The 20,935-nt window shown below is 51.5% G+C and overlaps 5 protein-coding genes across 5 annotated transcripts; 1 reads left to right on the forward strand and 4 right to left on the reverse strand.

Moving 5' to 3' along the window:
• Positions 1-220: 220 nt before the first annotated feature.
• On the reverse strand, positions 221-6,240 carry BKA67DRAFT_595495 (Nup93/Nic96-domain-containing protein; the record flags this gene model as incomplete). Its single annotated transcript, XM_046105171.1, has 7 exons — positions 221-541; positions 629-3,226; positions 3,370-3,796; positions 4,184-4,185; positions 4,378-5,400; positions 5,468-6,037; positions 6,091-6,240. 7 exons carry the CDS (start codon positions 6,238-6,240, stop codon positions 221-223), a joined length of 5,091 nt encoding a protein of 1,696 aa, XP_045952600.1.
• Positions 6,241-7,475: 1,235 nt separating this feature from the next.
• On the reverse strand, positions 7,476-9,954 carry BKA67DRAFT_92967 (uncharacterized protein). Its single transcript, XM_046109551.1, has 3 exons — positions 9,753-9,954; positions 8,492-9,691; positions 7,476-8,440 (listed from the first exon to the last, which is right to left on the reverse strand). Exons 1-3 carry the CDS (start codon positions 9,822-9,824, stop codon positions 7,565-7,567), a joined length of 2,148 nt encoding a protein of 715 aa, XP_045952601.1. The 5' UTR covers positions 9,825-9,954; the 3' UTR covers positions 7,476-7,564.
• Positions 9,955-10,984: 1,030 nt separating this feature from the next.
• BKA67DRAFT_663952 (uncharacterized protein) lies at positions 10,985-12,796 on the reverse strand (the record flags this gene model as incomplete). The annotated part of the gene is made up of 5 exons (XM_046108282.1): positions 10,985-11,904; positions 11,955-12,184; positions 12,237-12,291; positions 12,347-12,718; positions 12,772-12,796. The coding sequence occupies 5 exons, from the start codon at positions 12,794-12,796 to the stop codon at positions 10,985-10,987; spliced, it is 1,602 nt and encodes a 533-aa protein (XP_045952602.1).
• A 1,636-nt stretch (positions 12,797-14,432) lies between these two features.
• Positions 14,433-14,916, forward strand: BKA67DRAFT_663953 (uncharacterized protein; the record flags this gene model as incomplete). Its single annotated transcript, XM_046108283.1, has 3 exons — positions 14,433-14,621; positions 14,728-14,774; positions 14,829-14,916. 3 exons carry the CDS (start codon positions 14,433-14,435, stop codon positions 14,914-14,916), a joined length of 324 nt encoding a protein of 107 aa, XP_045952603.1.
• Positions 14,917-15,431: 515 nt separating this feature from the next.
• On the reverse strand, positions 15,432-18,499 carry BKA67DRAFT_526081 (uncharacterized protein; the record flags this gene model as incomplete). The annotated part of the gene is made up of 5 exons (XM_046098727.1): positions 15,432-15,478; positions 15,532-17,616; positions 17,749-17,803; positions 17,858-18,077; positions 18,132-18,499. 5 exons carry the CDS (start codon positions 18,497-18,499, stop codon positions 15,432-15,434), a joined length of 2,775 nt encoding a protein of 924 aa, XP_045952604.1.
• Positions 18,500-20,935: the final 2,436 nt, after the last annotated feature.

The raw sequence follows: 20,935 nt of genomic DNA on the forward strand, positions 1-20,935 counted from the left end.
CTGTCAATGCTCCTGCTCTTCTCTCTCTTTTTGCGTCTTCTACTCATACAATATAAACGCCCAGACGAGGACACCTGCCATCACTTCAATAACTGAGCATTGCCGCACATAATCCCATCTTCTAGTCCAATCCCCTGAAATCTCGGCCAGAATAATGCATGCCCAGCTCAGTTTGCACCCAACCCAAATCTCAACGACCCGTCAACGCCGAAGCCAATACCTAGTCAGCAGAAGCCCTTGCAAGAGCCTGGTGCAGATGCGGCGGGAACCTGTACTTCAGCTGACTAGTGTACGTCGTCAAGTCCATGCTGATCTGCTTGAGGTTGTCGACCATGATGCGTCGAGTTCCCTCGTTACCGCTGTACTGTCCACTCAGAAGTCGCTCCTTTTGGTTCATGCAGCACGTAATCGTCCACATCAACAGGTTGGGCACATTGATGGCAACCGGCTGTGACAAGCCACCAAACCTGGATGCGTAGTGCCGGATCGTGCTAGGGTCTCCACGTGCATCCAGCGGCAGGATGTCAAGTGCTTGGATTTTCTGTATTTCTTGGTCAGTAAAAAGGGGGGAATTTCTTCTTTCTTTTTCGGTTTCTTTTTCAAAGGTTCGACAATAACTGTTACTTACGTCTAGGCTTTCTGGCCACTGGTTAGCCTCAACCATGCCCTTGATCTCGCTCATTTGCAGCAGAAGATGGCATGCACTTCTGTTCTGGTCCTGGATTCTGGTGTAAAACATGGCATCCTTCTCGTACATGGACATCATCGTCCTAGCAAGGTCGATCGGGTCGTCGATAGAAGCCAAACTGAGGCTGCTTCTGGGCGGACCCTCGCCGTCCTTGCCACCTGCCCTAGGCTTGACGGGCTGGAGACGCATAGGGTCTTCTCCAATGTCGAGTGAGATGGCCTCGCTGAGCGCACGACTGACAATGGTGACAACGCTGTCATAGTCGCCTGCGAGGTGGTACAGGAGCACGGCATCCGTAGTCCTGCCATTCTCGTCCGCGAACCTGGCCGCCTGCAACGTCACAGCCTTGATGAAGTCGTCCTCTTCTCGCAGACCGATGAGAGGGCCGCGCTCCTCGATGAGTCCAGTAATTCGGTGTCCGTCAGGTCGGATATCACCAATCAGCTTGCTGAACTCGCGCGTCTCGAGAACAAGCTCGCGAAGTGCCAAGTGGCACAGCTCGACTTGAGATCTTCCAGCCTCTCCCTCCAGGTCGGCATTGAGGCAGATCAGCGTGAAATAGTCAACAGCTGAAGCCACATCAGCGGCTCGGAAGTCTCTGGTGTAATACCCAAGCATCCGCCCAAAGCTAATTTGTGGCTGCTGCCGGGTGTCATAGGTGAGCAGCTCGTTGGCATTGCCCCAGGAGTCGGAAGGACGTAGCAGACCGTAGAACTCCAAACCGATGGCGAAATGGATGGCATCCACATAGGAGAAAGGATAGAGATATGATATCGCTTGCTCGAACATGCCAGCCAAGACTTGGAGGAAGAAAGACATGCCGAATTGACCGTTAGTATCATCGGCAGGGGACTTGGGGAAGTGTTTGAGAACGATTTCTCGAATGGTGTCTTGAAGATCCTTGAGCGTGTAGGACTCTCCGGCCATCTCGGTCAACTTGTCGTTCTCCCGGGCAAGGTTGAACTGCAGCCATATCCAGTCGTAGATGTCCGTGTTCAAACCCTCCAGGTTGCGGTTGGCAACCTCGCAACGGCCAACAATCTTGTAGCAGGCCATTCGGAAGGGGTCAATGCTGTTCTCGGGGGCGTTGCGAACGCGCTGAGTGTACTCGTTGTTGCACCGCTCCTGAAGTTGCCGCCTGAGACGGCGGTCATCGCTTGACGCATACTCTAAAAGATATGATGAAAACGTGCGGTCGATGCTGCGGAAGATGGTGGCATGCTCCTTTACGTATTCGGCCGCCTCCGTCACATGGCCGGATCGCAAAAGGTAGTAAACCAAGGCCCACACATATTCCTTGTTCACCTCTTGGAGCTGGGTGTTGTCCGGGACGAGATCCTTACGGTTGTGCCGCAACCGCACGTATGCCTTGATCTTGCTAACCACGTCAGGACGACCGCCTAGATTAGCCTCGCGAGGATATTTCGTAATGAGGGCCTCGACTTCGTTGAAGAACTTCTTCTCCAAGAACTCGTTGGAGCCCTTCAGCACCCTCTTGCGCCACTGGATCGAGTTTGCAGAATTGCTTTGCAAGTCCAAGTACAATTTCTGGAATTGCCTTTCCTTGGCCGTCGAGTTCTGCGCAAACGACTCCGCCTCAGGGTTCTCTCCAACCATGGACATGACAGCATGGTATGCATCAACCAAGTTTTGAGCATGGCGGTCGCCAGAAGCATTTTCGACTTCGCCGAGCTCGTACAGCAAGGGGAACGGCCTTTGGTTCAATCGCGCGTTGTTGAGCTCTCGAATTCGCTCAGCCAGCTTGCTCTGCTTCTCCCGTACAAATCTATCGTCCATCGATCCGGCTCCGTTCATCGAGGGCTTGGTGTTTTGGCTCTCCACATCGGTGAAATCAGCTTGATGCGAACCAATCTTGCTAGGTGCACCAATGACAGACTTTTGCAGGTTAGAGCGGCCGAAAACACTGCTCTTCTCACCACCAGCAATCGATTTTCCACCCTTGCCTCTTTTAGACCGCCCAAACCCTCCTAGAGACTCCCTCGGCGCACCCGGGGCATCTGCAGGGCTGTCTCTGGGCTTGATGCCGAAGTGCTCGTAGATTCGTTTCCGCTGTGCCTCCCATTCTTCCGTGACGTTGTCCTCGAGGAAGTTGTCGAAGTCCCTGACCGATCGCTCTAGACCGTCTGCGATCATGGCGAGGGTGGTCTTTTGTTGTAAATTGGCCAGGTATGTGTCGACGTCGATCTCGGCAGGGCCAGTAACAGGACGCTCGACACGACCAGCTTGGATGTCAAAGTAGTTGAGATCTCTGACAGCAGCACCCGGGTCCATGCCGGAGGCAGCGAGGGTATACTGAGCCCTGGCGCTCTGGAGGGGATCTTGGCCGCGCGGGCCGAGTTTCCTAAGCTTCTGTCTCAAGTCGCCCAAACCTAGCTGAAGAGTAGGGAGGTCGTCGCTGGGAGCTTCGCCGTTGGCCTGCTTCTTGCTCTTAGCGAGCAGGCTGTCGAAATAGCCCATGGGGGCAGCTTGTGATTGTGCATTGCGATTCGCTTGCGATGCACCGAGGCCGAGCAAACTCTGCCCTGCTTGATTGTTTGTATACTGCCCGAGACCTAGAGCACCAGTATTTGATGCCTGGTTTATTGTCGAAGCACCGAAGAGCCCGCCTCCGGTATTGGATTGCGGTTGAGCCGTGGCACCCCGAAGAGCCCTCCACCTACAGCTGGGTTGTTCTGTGTGCCTAGCCCGCCCAACAAGCTTGTGCCTGCCGGCGGCTGGGCGGCAGGGTTGTTGTTTCCAAACAACCCGCCCCCGGTGCTTGTGTTTGTGTTTGTGTTTCCAGCAGTGTTCAAGTTCAGTGCTCCGCCAAAAGGACTGCTTGTATTGCCAGGGTTCGACTGGGTGTTTGAAGTGTTTGGCGCGCCGAACAGACCGCCCATGGCAGGTGCGGGCGTGGTGGTCGTCGGAGCACCACCAAAGAGGCCACCGGAGCCAGCAGGCTTGTTTCCACCCAACAGCCCACCGAATAGGCCTCCCGAAGCGGGTGCTGCTGGTGCGGTAGCTGTATTGTTTTGGTTCGGGTTCGGGCTCGCGTTGCCAAAAAGGCCACCACCGGTGCTGGGGGCGGCGGCCGAATTGCCGAAGAGACTCATGATAGTAGAAGGAATGGGTGAGGTGAGGTGAGGTGAGGTGAGGCTCACCAAACAGTCGAGAGCAGTTCGGGCGACGGCAGCAGACCAGACGAGATTGCCACCTTGGTTGCTTGTGAAGCTCCGAAATCCACACGAGGCTGAGAAAACAAATCAACAAGGGACAAGGCGTAGACAGCACAGCCAGAGACACTGGAAGCTGCAAGATTACTTTTACATAGCTGATAGGACTAGCGGGGGACGGGCGTTGTCCACTGAACGAAGAACTAAAGTTATTTTTTTCTGGGAGCTTGGGCCATCCATTCTTTGCCCCCCCCCCGGGAACAGAAAGCTCGACAGAAAGCCCGACCATCAAGGAGGTTGTATTTCTGGGTGTGCGGATTACATCTTCGTCCTGTCTTCATTCAATTCACCAAAATCTATTTTTTATTTCTATAGAATCATTTCTATAGAATTATCTCTATAGAATAATTATGTCTCCTCCGATTCAATCCTCTTGTCTCTCACCGCATAGCCAGATGAGGTCAAGCAAACTCATTTGCCAAATTCCTTAATCCAGCTAGCCGTTGCCTCGTCCACCTTCTTGCGGTACTCCTGTTGTGTCCGGCATTGCTCCAAGAAGACCTCGTACTTGGCACCCAGCAGTTTCTTCTCACCACCGTCTGTCCCGGGTTTGACCAACCGGCCGGGCTTGCTCATGCGATCCATGATAGACCACAGGTTTTCTGTCTTACCCTCGGAATCCGCGCTTGCTGCCTTGGCTCCGAGCATGGCCGCCCCATGTACCACTGCGGCATGTACGTAGCGTGGGATCAGCACCGGCATGTCACAAGCCGTCGCGATGAGGTCCATCAGCAGCGGGTTCTGGCATTGAGATCCCGACATGAAAATCGTTGAAATGCTATGCCCAGACTTGTTCATAGCTTCCACGATTTGCCTGGTTTGCAGCGCAATGAACTCCATGGTCGCGTAGTAGTACAATGCCAAGCCGTCTAGGGAAGAGTCTGAGCTCAACCCAATCACCGATCCCTTCATATTCGGGTCGGCCACTGGCGAACGGTTGCCCCAAAGATCCCCATAGAAGAAGAAATGCCGTCCGAGATACGATACCGAAGGGGCGCCTTGCTTCTCTGCCAGCTCCGATAGGTGGTCATTCAGATACTCGTAGATGTTCTTCTGCGTGGCCTCGGCCAACGTCACGGCATTAGAGTTAGCTGGGTGGGTCTCGATAACATGTCTCAGGAGTTCACCCGTGGCAGACTGTCCTCCCTCCGCCATCCAGTAGTCGGGTAGAAGAACATCTCGGTAAGGACCCCATACACCATTGACAAATACGGGCTTTTCCGACATGGCGAGGTGACAAGTCGAAGTACCGGCCACGGCAGCCAGCCGAGTGAATGCTTGCGATATGTCGTTTGCAGCATGTGTCTCGTCGGCGTGACCGTACTGCGTGTCAACCTTGGCGCCCACCGTACCGATCCAACCAGCATATGCATCAATAACGCCACTGCCAACGGCGATGCCAGCTGGAAGACCCAGCTCCCGCCCTGCTTTTTCCGACAAGGTGCCAACGAGCTCACCGGCGCTGGCATATTTTCCGTTCTGAGTATTTCCCGTTAGCAATCATGTCCAGAATGGCTGTCAGACAACGAAAAGAAAATAGGCTCACCACCCCGTCGACGCCGCCCATGCGCTTGAAGTCATCCTTAACCAAGTCGCCTAGGCCAATTGTCTCGTAGAAATCCTCTTGCCAACCCTTGACACTGCCGTCAACGCCGACAGGCACGAAACCCTGCTTACAGACAGTGCTGCAGTAGCTTCTCGTCTCATTGCCAGTGGCAAGATGTGTCAGAGCATCCGCCAAGTCATAGAATTTGCAACGGTCGAACAGCTCGGGAGGCATGTTGTTCTTGAGCCATAGGACCTTGGGAATCTCCATCTCAATGCTCATCGTGCCTCCCACATATCGCAACAGGTTATGGCCAGTAGCATTAATCTTCTCTGTCTCTTCAACTGGTCGGTGGTCCAGCCATAGGATGACGTTTCGCGCGTTGCCATCGTCCTCGAAGTTGGGGCCCGTAACAGTGACGGGCTCGTCAGTGTCATGGGAGAACACCGACAGAGAGCAAGTTGCGTCGAAGCCAATGCCCTTGATGGTGCTCGGGTCGATGTTGGACTGGTGGACTACTTTGTGCACGCAGGAGCAGATGCAGCGCCAGATATCTGTGGTAGATTGTTCCTGACGACGAATTAGCTTTGGCTCCTCGTTGAGTCAAACGTTGTACATCTTACATAGTAGCCGGTCTGAGGCTGCCACAGCTTGATTGGCTCTGTAGCAAGTGCTTTTATGTCACCGCTTGCGTCGATGAGACAGGCACGGGCAGAACCAGTGCCCACGTCTATGCCGATAAAGTGATCCTGGGTTATTATGTCAATTGCCATTTTTCTTAGGTTTGGGGAAATAGACAAGCAGTCTCCTGGTTGGGGGTGAAGTAGATTAGGCAAGGCTAGGTATTGCGAAGACCAAGAGTGCAACCTACGTTATTTTCGACGTGAATGACATTTCGGGCACTAGGAAAACAGGAAGCAATGTCAGCATTGTGCAGTGTGGCATCCTTGCAGCCGACTGCAATTGACTTTGAGGTTGCTTCGAATCACTGTGACGACGTACTCCATGATTATTAATTCTTAGGGGCTTCTTCTAGATAACCAACGCTCGACGGTTGAGTGATGGCCGCGATGGTGTGCTGCTGTCGTTCTTCCCGACCAATCCGCAAGCTTGTCTCAAAAGTCCGATGGTAGATGTGATGTGTTAAGCGGCGTCAGGGATTGCGTCGTAAGACAGACGACTCAGAGAGACCTAGTCACAGGAAGGAGCAAACGAATGAAACTCGCGTGGGCCTGCAAATATTTCTTCTTTTCTTCCTTTCGTCTTGGGAGCTCGCCAGCTCGCTACGGAGTATGCAGAGAGACGCGGGATGTCGTCACAAGGGTCTCCCCACCGTCGGATACAGCTATATGTGGGCCTAGACAGTGGGGTTTGGGGAAGAGGTGGTCCCTATCAGGCGCTACCAGCGTGCCTATCAATGTCATCTTTCGAACGATCTGCTTACATTTGGCCGTCGTGGCCCTCGTCGGCTTGCTGCCCAGAAGCGCCACTCGCAACACTGAATTGACTTACAGGCAATAATCGGCACAGGCAGTTTGCACTTTTTCCTTTTCCTCTCACAGGACAAAGTCCGTTCGCTGGAAAGATGATCGGCATGCCCCAAACCTTAATATGCTTAGTATTCTGGACGCGAGAGCCACACCGACTTGACCGTTTTAGAACCCCCAGTCCCCCTCGTCACCAATGTGCCATGCGGCCCTGGTGTTCACAACTGCAGACCTATCATACCTGATTTGGACAGTAAAATCCTTGGTTCGAACTACAGCTGCCATAGTAAATGGAGCATTGCCAAGCCTATGGAAAATATTTAGGGCTGATGGGCCAGACCAGACCCGGCCAGATGTCCACTTCTCGGATTGCCTCTTCCGACTTCCCCGAGCTAGCTCACTACCTAGGTATTGTATCAATGACCAATATTGATGGCATCGTCAACCGCAAATATATGCATAATGTGACGCGTTATCCCTTGGACAACATTGTCGCTCGTTATTATCAGTCCAGGTCCCGTTGCTGATCTTCCACAAGTATCACGACTGTTAAAGTAGCCGCATATGCTTCCCGAATAGCGCATGCCATACTGTAGCACGTTAGTAGGAATTAGACGAGGAAACCCCCGACAGTTTTTTGAACGTACCAAGTCTTGCCAATATGCGCCACCACTGCACTAAGGCCCCAGTGCGAGCACCAAGCTCGGGCGAGGACTTCATTATCTGACACACCGAAAGCCTCAACTACGAGAACTCTCTCTTGATCATCGTCATCTTGCACAGTAGGTTGGGCTGGGTTGCTCCCACCTACTGGAGTAGAGCTGACGCTTCTCTCGCCGGGGCTCCCAGGATTTGCCCAGTTCCGAATGTTCACAACTTCATCGACCCTTGTTGAAGTGTACACATAGTCGAAGAAGAGCGGATGGGGTCCCGATGAACAGGGCCAAGCATTAATGAAGGAGACATCATAGTTGAGTCGCAATGGCCATGAGACACCATCGATCGCAAACTGCATTGATGCATCAAACCACTGAGGACCGTGGTCTTGGCGTGACGGTAGAGTACTTCTGAAATTCAGAAGTTCGATACGGACCGTATCTACGAAGTCATCGACGTCTGGCGCGACTAGTGTGTATTCACCAACAGGGAACACTTCAGCAGGTGGTCCTAAAGGATCCGATCTCTCGCTCATTGAGGCGACGTCTTCCGGTGTTATTCGTTGTCGGGGCCTTCTGGCACGGATACGGGCTATCTGTGAGGGCCCCAAGTCCGCAGTTGGGCGAGCAGGTCCGATCCAACCTCCTACCTCGAGGCATGTAGGGGCCAGTACCTTGCCAACAATGCATGCTGAGGACCAGTAAGTATAGCTCTTTCGGTACTGGAAGCCGCAGTGAGGATGGAGATGTGTTAGTAACGCGAGATCGTCTGTAACCTCGTCTGGATCTAGGTCGACCAGTGTATTCATCAAGAGAAAAGGGAATGTGGACTGCCAGTATGTTAGTGGGTCTGGCTCGTTTGTTGTTAGAAATGAACTTACTCCAGGAAGCACTAGTCCACTGAAGAATGCCATTGTATGCGAACTGATGCCCAAGAGGTTACCCTCCACCTCACTTCGCTTGAGCGCATGTAATGTCTCCTCGAGATTCGGCCATTTCATCATCTGAGCGAATCGCTTCAACATTTTTGCTTGGCGCTTCCTCAATTTGAACCGTAGCCGTACTTTCTCAGCCACCTCGCCAAACTCGCTAACGCGGACATACTCTTTCCAGCGCCTGGCAAGAGCAAGGTTCCATTGGATTCTTGAGGGTATTTGGCCGATCAATTTCTCCTTTTCCAACTCACTACGAAACCTTGCAGAGACCCTGAGTTCCAGTTCAAGGCTCAGGAGTAGTTGGTGAAAGAACTTTTGATATTGTTGCTCATTGTCCGGACTAGTGTCGTAAATGAATCGTGTGACGACTTGATTCTTAGGTATTGTGAAATCAATCCAGTCCGGGGCTGAAAGGACCATGATAAGATCTGTGATCTGTGTGTCCAAAGCCTTGTGTGGATTGAAGATTTTATCGGGGTCTTTCAGAAATCGCTTATACAGGTTGCGGTACATCAGATCTCCATCTTCTAGCCCTCCTTCCAGCTCCAGTAATCGTTCAAAGATCTGCACCAGATCCACATCACGCGGCTTCAGCCCTGGATCACGAAGTTCTATAGCTGGCGGAATCATGCTCGATAGACTCGCCCATTGATTGAGCGTGATCGTACCTGGGCGAGAACCGCATGCAAATGCCAAGCTTGGCTGCTCCAGGGTCTCCCAGGGGTTGTTCGGTGCACTTGTACCTTGTATTCGGAGGGACGTCAGCTGTGTCATCGAAGCGTGTAGATCGGCTGCATCCGTGTCTTCGTCTCTGCTCCCAGCCGTTGTCGCGTAAAGGGTGTAGTACTGCTCCGAGCGGTATGGGATCGGCCGCTCGTGGCCTTTGTGCACTGGAGCTCCTCGAGAAATCAACTCCATCGCATGTCTGAGCGGAAGCTCTTCCTCGCTGGAAATACCCGATGGGGGCCATTCAGAGAGTGGCGACGCATCGCGGGCATGCCCGTTAGGATCTGCCCGCCCTTTGCCCTTGATATCATGGGGAGGAGCGCGGCGAGGCCTGCGCCGAGCGCTCATGGCAACTGGCCTGTCACTCCGACGACTATGCGGGACGTCACCGTCGCTAACTCTTCTGGGCTGTTCTTTGTACTGGACAGCGTGTTAGCAAGTACTTGGGGCTTTGGCGTTCGTTGGGCATGATTATGCGAACCAAATTGCCACTTTGCGCATTGCTCTTGCTGCGGAAAATCCCGCTCCAAAATCCTTTCCTTGGTCCTTCCATTGCCAGATAAATGCATTTGATAGTCTGGCCTGAGTGTGATGGCGCGTCTCAAGTGAAGCGTCAAATGCGTTGGGAGGCGGCTTCACATGTGACAACCTGGAGGCTGTGTTTGGCACGGGGCAATGAGTCCGTCCGGTGGCTGCGGTCACCAAACAATAAAGTTGATGGGCTATTGTCCAGAGCAATATTTGCGCCCGGGTCTGGTCTTAAATCAACGAAGCTTTCGAAGAGCCCTCTCGGTCTCTTCTCTGTAGGACGATATGAATCACGTAAATCGAGTTTGTGTCCTGATTTGGTGGTTCAGGTTCGTTCTTCGTGGCAAGTGCGATTTACGTAGCATGAAACAGGGAGTGTGCATGATGCAATTGCATTTTGCGGAAGAGCTTAAAATCACATCTCGGAGCTGGCGCCCACCAGTGCTGAGACAATCTAGACGCAAACGGGCTGCTCAAGGCGAAACGGCAGGTCCTGAATGGATGAAATTGAGAAGTTTACGACTGCCACATCCGACAATCGTGTGCTGAGTTGATGTTCTGCCAATGGCACATCGACAGAGGAGTGGTGGGGTTCTTTAGCTGGGAAGCTGGAACTGCTCATTGCGCATGAACCCAGCACAGATAAATAAAAATAATCACCGTACCGCATTATACTTTCCGGCAAAAATCTTCTTCCAAGTGTTTCACATCCTTCAGTCAGGTTCGCTCGAATACTGCGCCCACGTTGTTGCGCAACTTTGTGTTTCTCGATGGCCTCGATGTCGACGCGCTATAATTACACTATGGAAAGAAATAGTGGATACAAACTACAATGCGACTGCAACTGGTGCGGTTCTTTCGCTTCCCTCAACATAACATCGGAGAGACGAAGACCTCCGGTCCTTCCAAACGGATTTCCAACACTTTAATCCATCAATTCAATTTCTGGTCATCTTGTCTTTTAGGTACTTGGAGTCGAGGTAGAGTTAAAAAATGGTAGCCGCCAATAGATAGTCGCAACGAATGCAGCCGAGATGGTTCATTTCGAGAGCGCCATTCGCCATAATATGGATTCTCAATAGGAGCGTTGACATATTTCACACAATATTAGAAGAGAGTGTACTCAGGGACGTTGTTGCTCACAATTTTCCATGCAGCTGATTGCGTCATCAGTACTGGCAGCATTTAGATCTCATCGGCGTTGTCAGTCATTCCCAGGGAGCAAACCTTGAGATGTCTGCCAACTCCGATGAATAAAGATGAATGCAGATCCCTAGACATCTTCTCAAATTGTAGAGCCTCGATAGGGCCACGCCCAATTGCTCCGGCATCAATTCGGTCAATACAGGAGGATTTGACTCGATGTCCCGACTTGAGGGAATAGAGGGCAAGCTTGCCATTGTCATGTGCAGCAGCCACGATCCCCGCCTCGAGATCGACATCGAAACCAATCTTGTTGTGGGCATTGTTCTTGTACTCAGGAAACGAGATGACACTGCGGTCTGCCTTTCTTCTTTGACTGTTCTCGCAGCCTTTTGTTGACACAATTCTAGTGTGTCCCTTGATCATGCGGAGGTCGTACGTCTCAAGCGTGCTCTCTAGGCCACTGACCAGGACATGGTGCTCGTTGAGCGATCTTATGTGTGTGATACTACTCGCATGGCGGAAAGACATCCATCCTGTATCGGCGAGGCGAGTATCAGCAAGGAAGCATCTCCCCGAGCGGCCGCCACCAAAAATAACATTCTCGTGACCTCGGCGAAACTCGACAGCGAATATATCGTGGAAAGCCTTGTCTGAGAGCAAACGACTTGACATGGTTGGTGCGACCCAGTCAAACGAGCCACTCAACCTCGAGCAATGCTCGCCTTTCCACAACAACATTCCACGGTTGGTCCCGACAGCACAAATTATATCGTCAGACCAGTCAGGGCCGACTGCAACTGCATTCACCTCATACTGTCGAGAACCTTTGAAGTGAAAGTCTGCTAATGGGCGTCTGGCTAAATTATTCGGACGAGAGCTCTTCGGCCAACGGGGATTTTCCGAGGACGGCTCTCTGATAATCGGAGGGCCAGTCGTCAAGATATTTTGTGCGTAGGGAGCTTTGCAAATATCAGCAAAAGTATGCCTGAGTGGGCTGTTCGTCACTTACGCATACCAAGCTGCCAGAATGGCATGGTCTTTTGTCGCTGAGAGCAATGTGCTTGCAACGGCTTTACTGCTCGCAATGAAGCAAACTCTTTAGGTTCGCGAGATGCTACTATCAGAATGCCTCGGCGGCGGTGGAACTTGACAGACGATATCTGGTCAAGAGAAGCTTCATGGTAAGGGGCGATGTGGTGTCCAGGAACATCGTATCCGGTGAGCAGCTGACGATGAACTCTACTACCATCAGTTTCAAAACTTGAGCTTGGCCCTAGTAGATTATACAAACCTGCCGTTTTTGTCTCTTGGTAAATATGTGGATGTAAGTGCGGAACCATCAGGACCTGAGGACACAATGAGTATTGGATTTGCAGCCAACAGAGGTGAGTTTTCGCTTACAGACGTATCCAATGCCAAGGTCAGTCCAAGGATCATCCCCAATTATACATATAGATGATAGGTTTTGTGATGGACTCCACCGATTATCGATGAAGGAGATACTTCCCTTTTCGACAAAGCTGTCTGCAAGGACGGCAGGCATCATATCTTGCTGCGTAGAACCATATTCACGAGCTAGGAACCCACCAGTAAAGGGGTCGTTCAGTGCTTGTGCACGCTTGATGCGGTACTTGTTCAATGTCAAGCGCCGCAAGACCTCAGCTGCGTTCTCATCCTCAAGCTTGCGCTTCTTGACACTGTCGTGAGACCAGACTGACTGGGTGGGTGCTGTTTGACTACCCTCGATTTTGAAGTAGCGCTTCTTCTCAGGGTCTGTGAAGAAGGATCAGTTTGATGGCCAAAAAGTGTAGGAAATCCGAGCTTACCGAAGTAGTAGCCAGGAATGTTCATATCGGCGATTGCGGCGCCGTAGCTTGGACCACTTTGCAAAAATGATGTTGATGATAGGGGGAGCCTCTAAGGAAAGATTTGGTTAGAGGCCTGCGACAACGAACGGTTGCGTGAACATCCTGAACCTTCTGTCGGTAGGTCCTTGCGATTGATATCTTAGATACGCAAAGTTTTCAATGCATGGAACGATGCCTTGAAAACGTGGCTGTGATATCAAGGTGATAAAATCCTTTGAACGGAGTTGGTGATCAAATAATCACGTAAAAAGCTTGAAGTAAGATAGTGTTTTCCTAATGCTTGAAGTTTTCAGGCCATATTATGCTTTAGGCGATCAAAGTGCTGTGACCTTAACCTAGGGAGTTCTGTGGGTGAGCACTGAAATTTTGTGCAAAGAGCACTTTACAGCGCCCAATGGGCTCTATGCGTGGTTTCCATGTTGTTTCGTCCAACTCGTGTATCTATTACCACTATGAGCAATTAGCCACCATATTTAACATGATATGTTCATTGCAAAAAGCTTTCTATACCCAAAACTTTGGATAGACCCTGCAAGAATGGGAAGTATTGAACCAGGGTTGTTTGGGCCTCAAACTGGGGGGAAAAAAGATACAAAATTTAGATATTCTGCTTCCAAGTCATCAATTGTATCTGAGCCTAAGATCTTTGTTTCATCCCGTAAGCGACATACCTATACACATGCATGATTATACTTCTACCAAGAACATCTTCACACAGATCTATTACGAGGTGTATAAGATAACACCACTCGCTACTCGCCTACTGCAAGCATAATTTGGGTTTCTCTGCAAGATCGAGTCAAACCTAACAAGCAACGTTCTTCCAACTATCACACGTCTTGTTGCGGCTGCACAAATGGAGTCGAAACGGTTCACAACATGGGTTACATACCAGAAAATCTCATGTCGCCAGGAAAGCAGTCCCAATTTCCAAATATCTAAGTATTAAAGTTGCGAGGAATAGGTTATGGACAGCTACTCACGTTTTTTTCAAGCTAGACTAGTCTAGTCTAGATCAACTGCTCCAAGGTTGTTGTGTTGATGGTAAGAGCTGGACCGAGTAGTCGAGCCCCAAATCTCTGTCCATCAAGCATGGAAGACTTGGCAGATTTCACGCATCCCCCAGTATCCCCAGGATACATCGATCTCAGCCCGCGGTACGTCAGTGCATGGTATAGTGTTGTCGATGGAGTTCTAACTTAGATCACCGGTCACAAGACTGCCTTGCCTATCCACTCCCTGACCAGCGGCCCGATTAAGCACTTGGGCGTCCCACTGAAAACTCACCGCGATTCAAATCGCGATTACCGCATAACTCGCTGCGACCACCACAAGACAAGCTTCCATGCTGAGGAAACGACTCATGCAAAGACTTTTATTAATGTAAACTCAATTATGGGCACGGGTGCCCCACAGCAAGAGCTTTCGAGAGCTCAAAGAGTTACCCCTCATTGCCGGTATTTGTATGAGAGCCATAAAGTGACATCCCCTTGTCCCCAAAGTTGTGTAACCTACCAGTTTTGTATAGTCAGCATACTGTTATACTTTTATTTTATTTTTGTACAGCGACAACCCAAACAGCCCAGCCAATTGGCCAGAACAACGAACAGTCAGCAACAATGGTCTACACACTCACCGTCCACCTCTACGCCAAGGACGAGCCCGAAGCGATTGAGCGAATCAAGCTTAAGCTCATTGAAGCATCGCGTGTCTACCGCAACGACAAGGAGACAGTCGACTGGATTGTCATGCAGGACGTCCACGACCCTCGAGCCTTTACGATCGTCGAAAGATTTGAGCAGGAATCTGTAGGTCCAACTGGCGTTGCTACATACCGGCTGCGAAGAAATATACAATCCACCCGGGAAGATCTTATTGCAGCACTTGTACTGATGTTGTTTGCGTCTCGCTTAGTCCCAGAAATACCATCTCGAGAACCCGTATTGGAAGACCTTCGATCCGTAAGTATCCGAACATTTGCCCGCCAACTCTGACAAGTTTCTGATGAATGCCAGTTATGTTATACCTTTGTTGGCCAAGCCAATGGATTTGAGACGCCACGAAGAGTTGGACATTAGCAAGGATGTTGTGGTTCCTCAATAGCTTCGGCACTATAAAACAAGAATCGTGATAGAAAACTGATAGAAACACGTTATGCAAATATGATGATACCTTTCGATCAATTGTTGGACTAACGCCTAGGCGGACAACATTTGATTTCGATCGTGATGCGTAGTGAACATCAGAATACTGGTCCATGAACCCCTACTGCCTGCACGTCATAGTTATCCATGTCAAAAATTCCAGTTCAGGTATCGAAACAATAGAAATTATCACGAAATAGCAGCGGGTAGTTTTACTTCTTTATTAGGTTTGTCTAGAGTAGTAGGAAATGGATATAATTTGCCACACCGCATGCATCCCGGACGCGCCCACTCTCGACGATTAACCGAGGCGGAGGCCAACATCATACAGTTTGGACAAGGAATGAGTGAAAACACGAGCGCTGCCGGAGCATCGCAAGGGTATCATCTGATACTCTCGGCAGTGTATCGTGGCCAAGAACCCCATCGGAACCGTCGTGCTTATAAGCATGGTCGGTCGTATGGTGGGGAAACTTATGCGGACTTCTCGTGCTGGGTGGAGACACGCTGGAGCGAAACGACTGTGAAACAGTTAGTGAAAAGCACGTCAAAGCAAGAACAGTAGAAAACTCACCGAAATCCTCGAGGGATCGCTGCTTCTGGTTGCCCTTGATGGAGCGACCGTGCATCATGTTGTCGAAGCCCTGGCTGCCAGACATGAGGTAGTAGATACCACCCATGATGCAGAAGACACCGAATGAGAAGATCCAGATACGGACGACAGCGACAATGCTGGTCTGTTGGCCGCCTTCGAAGAAACCCCAGATGGTGAAGCAAGTAGCAAGGATATCGACGACAAGGATAGCGCCGGTCAATTGCCACGAGGGGATGGACGACCAGAAAGGACCGTTGGCACGAGTGATGAAGATCAACCAGTTCTCAGTCAAGGAGATCTCGAGGAAGAGAACCTCATCCATGTTACCGAAGTTCTGGACGATACCACCATCCTCACCTTGAGCGTACATGGTAGTAACAGTGATCCAGGTACCGACGGCAAGGACTATTCCAAGGACAACGGACATTCCCCAAAGCTTGGGCAGGTTCCACTTGACGGGACTCTTGGAGAAGGGAGCGTTGTCGTAGGCGATAGCGAGAGTGGCAACATCAGCAAAGATGGCAATGAAGACAACGAGCTCGATGTTCAGGGAGCGGTTGAGAATGGCGATCCAAAGACCAAGGAAGATCTCCAAGTGGATGGAGAGGGCAATACGGTAGACGACGTAGGCGTACATTCTGTGGAAAATCTGGCGGGAAGTCTTGAGAGCATCGATGATAGCACCGAGACCGGGGGCAAGGAAAACAATATCAGCAGCAGATCGAGCGGCATCCGAAGCGCCCTCGACAGCAATACCGGTATCAGCCTTCTTCAAAGAGGGTGCGTCGTTCACACCGTCACCGGTCATGGCAACGAGGTAACCACGCTGCTGCAAGATCTCGACGACGTTGTACTTGTGCTGGGGGAAAACCTCGGCGAAACCATCGGCAGCCTCGACGAAATCGTAGACCTCGGAACCGGGCATGTCGCCACCGCCACCAAGACCAAGACGCTCAGCATTGTAGATGTTGGTACCGAGACCGAGTTGGCGAGAAGTCTCACGAGCGATACCGACGGCATCACCAGTCAACATCTTGATAGAGAGACCGAGAGTCTTGGCTTCGTTGACAGTCTTGGCGGTATCGTGACGGGGAGGGTCAGAGCAAGGCATAATTCCAAGAATCTCCCAGGCACCCTCACCACGCTTGCGGGCAACACCGAGGGATCGGAAACCACGGGTGGCAAACTCGGCAACCTTGTTCTTGTAGGCGTTATCAATCTCCTCAGGGATAGGGTGGTCTTCCTCAACGGTCTTCAGGACGAAAAGAGGGGCGCCCTTGACACAGGTGATGATCTCACCCTGGGGGGACTCAACAACGGCGGTAACCTTCTTGGAGACAGGGTCGAAAGGGAAGAACTCGCGGACAATGTACTTGGACAAGACACCCTTGGCGCGGGGGTAGAACTTGAGGGACTTCAGGAAGGCCTTGTCAATGGCGTCGATACCCTTCTTCTTGCGGCTAGCAGCCAAGCAGGCAGTCAACATGAGGTCCTCGGGGTCAACACCCTGGACGGTGAAAGGCTCAGAGAGGGACAGCTTGTTCTTGGTCAAAGTACCAGTCTTGTCGGAGCAGAGAATCTCTACACCAGCGAGGGACTCAATGGCGGAGAGCTTCTGAACGATAGCCTTCTTCTTGGCGAGGTAGGCGGCGCCGACAGCCATGGTGGTGGTGACGACAGCGGGAAGACCGACAGGAACACCGACAATGGTGATGGCCAGGGTGAAAGCCAAGATATCAACGATGGGGTTGGATCGGTAGAAGGAAGAAACCCAGACGACAACGAGGGTCAAGATAACAAGGACAAGGAGGACTTGACCGATACCGTTGAGCACCTCAGTGAAATGACCAGTACCGGCGCTGGCCTGGGAGACGAGAGCAGCAGCGCGACCGACGAAAGTGTTGTCACCGGTGGCAGTGATAACAACGAAGGCCTCACCACGCTTGACAGCGGAGGAAGCGAAACACTGATCACCGTGGTGCTTGTCGACGGCGAGAGATTCACCGGTAAGGGCAGACTGATCGACCTGGAGGAAGGCGTCATCGGTCACGATTCTTCCATCAGCTGTGAATTTTGTTAGAACGTTTTCCAACATTGTTCGGCGATACTTGAGCAGTATTGAGCACACTTTGGTCGAGACCGTGTCATGTACTCAAGGCAGGCTTAGAAGGCCAGGAAATGATTCCGTTTGCTTACCAGGGATGATTGTACCCTCCTCTACCTGAAGAATATCACCAGGAACGACCTCGGGCTAGAAAAGCACGTTAGCGATAATCTTGATATCAGAAAGGCGGAGAATGCCTACTGCTTCGATCTCCTTGAGCTGACCATCACGGAGAACGACGGCCTTGAGGGCAAGAGTCTTCTTCAACTCGTCGACGATAGAACCAGCTTGGTATTCTTGGACGAAACCGACACAGGCGTTGAGCAGGAGCAGGGCGCAAATGACACCGAAATCGACCCAATCCTCAAGACCGGCAGCCAGGACGGCAGCGGCCTCCATGACGAACTGGATAGGACCAATGCTACGAAGACGTTAGTTGAAGCGACAGAGAAAAGGAGAGGGTGGTAGTGCTCACAAGAATCCCAGAAACTTGAGGATCATGTTCTCCTTCTCCTCCTTCATCTGGTTGAGACCGAAACGCTTTCGGCGGGCGGCAACCTCGTCGGAAGTGAGACCGATGCGGGAGTCGGTCTGGAGGAGCTCCTCGGGGACCTGGCGACCACCGCCCGGGGTGGACTCCTCCTCCTCCTCCTCGAGGGCCTCGGCGCCATCGGCGGACTCGAGGTCCTCGATCAAAGCATCGATATCCTCATCCTCGTCTTCTTCGCCCTCGACCTTCTTGGCAGTGGTGGGGTCGGTGGCGTGGTGCTCCTTCTCATCAAACTTGCCAGACTCGATGTTGGTGTGCAAAGCCGGCGCAGCGGCAGTGTTGGACTCAGCCATGACTGGCGAGTGTAAGGGGACAGCCGAGTTCGACGGACTGTCGTGAAAGAAGAGAAAATTAAAGTCCAAGTATTAGGTACGAGTCGACAGAAGTAAGTTTTGTTTTTAGGTGAGGTTGTTGTGTTCCGCAGGGATTAGATTGAGGGGTGTTGATGGGAACTCAACGATTGTCCTCAAGTGTCACGACTGATTAAACGGTCCAACGAAGTCCTGTAATGGAAGGCGTCGACGGATGTCAAACAGATCGTAAGGAAAAAAGAGAGGAAGGAAAAGAACAAGAGCAAGTGCGCTGCTGGTTATATTGTGCTCCGAGCCAGTGGAGCTGCGCTGATTTTTCGCGGCTGCAATTGGTGAGAGCGCCAACCAGGGCAGCGAAGCTAATTTGCGCCGGGGGGAATACATTCACCTGGTACTGGCAAACCTACAGCAGGTAGGGTACATTCTCCGTACAGTAGTAGCAGTAGGTATGGATTGTTTTCCCAGACTTATGCGGGAAATTCTGGATATCCACTCGAACCCCATGGAACAAGCTGGGACGCCTTCATATTGGCAACTATCTACTGTGAGCTAGAGCCCGGGCTGTTCCATCGATTCGCTATTCCATCTACTCTTCTGCCATTGCTCGTGTGCCCGTCTCTGTTATCCCAGCACAGCAGCCCATTGTTTTTGTTGTGATCGATAGATGGGATGTACTCCGTGCTCATCTCCACGGGTGCGCTTGCAGGTACAAGGGTACATGCTTGCAGGTGAGCTTTGAGCTTACCTGTTGTGGGGCAGCCGGTCCCCGCCAATCATCGGCTTCGCTTCATCGCTGGAAAAAACACGCGAAGCCGATGCTGTAAATACCGCAAAGATGGATTCGTGACGTCGCCATGCTGCGCCAAAGACCTCGTTCCTATTTCCCCCTGCTGAAGTCTCGTGCTGCCTGTGGCTGCCATGAGACAGCATCAATTGGCCCCTGGGATAGCGAAAACTCGACGATCGGATCACAAATTGCTCAATCCTGCGTGCAGTGTTTGCAATATTGTTCTCATTTCAGACTGTGACCCAACATTCATGGCAGAGCTCAAGCTCCACGACTATCTAAGACCACCGAACGTATGTACCTTAGGCTATCGCCCTAGCTAAATGCACGCAGGGATAGCTTAGTTCGGAGAAAGCCTATTCGCACGGTCTGGCAGAAGTCACGCACTGTCGCACAGGGTGGTGGACAGAACTGCTAGACCCCTAGACTCGCCCACTCACCGAGGCGTACCGAAGTTAGAACATCCAAGCCAACTATTGTTTTATCCATTCTCGCCCAGAGGATCGTCTTCATATCCATCTCCTGGACATGCCCAATCCAGTCTGCAACTGTCTTCTCAGGCGAATCGGAGACCAGCGGCTCAGCTCTGGCGAACCAAAGTGCCGTGAGCTTGTTAATCCTCAGCAATACGTCATTCCAATGTCCATGTCGGATGCTGGCTTGGCAAGCAGGTTAATATGAGCACATCTGTTCTAACAGGACGACTTGTAGTCGCACAATCTGCCTCGTATACTGCTTCATCTATAGAGTACAGTGAAATCGTTGGTGGCTCTTTCGACGAGCCCAGTTCTAGCCAGGACCCAGTCCTTCTCCATACAGCGGATGCATAGTATGCAGACCGCCCAACATGAGCTACTGTGCACTATGTGGATTTCTCCATTATTCAGGAACCATATCGCAGCAAGGACGGTGGCTGCATACTAGGTCTTCGGCTTTGCCATTGAGAATTTTGCGACTTTCTTGCTTGCGAGCTCTTGGTCCCTATGCCAGGCTCGTCTGGATGCTGCACGATGTGAAGAAAAGTGTGGTGGTGAGTGACTCGGTCTGCCCGGCTATGTTTTGCCGCACACTTTTAGAACTATTTGCCGCTGCGATGCCCCATATTTGTCGCTCTTTCCCTTTCCTGGGGATGCCTATGCACGGTTCTCGAGTCATATCCGATCCCCATCTCTTTCTCAACGAGCTACCCAGCCCGGCTTCTCGCGAATTTTTTCTTGACCAAAGCACGCTGAGGTAATTTTCAGCAAGCCTATCGGACGGGACTTTCCAGACTCGTTGGCGCTGTGCTACTGTACCAAATCCGCCGAACAGGTCGAGACACCAACAATGGCCCTGTTTTCAATTGGTACGTATTGTATAGAAGAACACAGCCGTGACAGCACTTGGAACGTTGACCGCTCGAAGCCGACTTACCTCACCGCAGGGGCAATTGGAATCGTTCGCGTCGATACTGGGAATATTCACAGTACCTCGTCAATCGTACTAGCAAACACAATTCCCCGATTTTATGACCGAATCATCTGAGGTCTGCCGAGGCATTGCTCTCGTGGTATCTATTGAGATCCATCACAATTCACGGGTGAAGGTCGTCGTTTTCCGAAGTAGTTCGCGAAGCCAACATTGACTGTTCA

Source organism: Truncatella angustata (assembly GCF_020726525.1).
Source record: "Truncatella angustata strain MPI-SDFR-AT-0073 chromosome Unknown BKA67scaffold_10, whole genome shotgun sequence".
NCBI classification, from domain to species: domain Eukaryota; kingdom Fungi; phylum Ascomycota; class Sordariomycetes; order Amphisphaeriales; family Sporocadaceae; genus Truncatella; species Truncatella angustata.

Coding starts and splice junctions, on each gene's coding strand:
- BKA67DRAFT_92967 (XM_046109551.1), bottom strand. CDS start 9,824: ATGGAAGGACCAAGGAAAGGATTTTGGAGCGGGATTTTCCGCAGCAAG. Junction 9,692..9,752: donor ATGCGCAAAGTGGCAATTTG/GTTCGCATAATC, acceptor CACGCTGTCCAG/TACAAAGAACAGCCCAGAAG. Junction 8,441..8,491: donor GTGGACTAGTGCTTCCTGGA/GTAAGTTCATTT, acceptor ACATACTGGCAG/TCCACATTCCCTTTTCTCTT.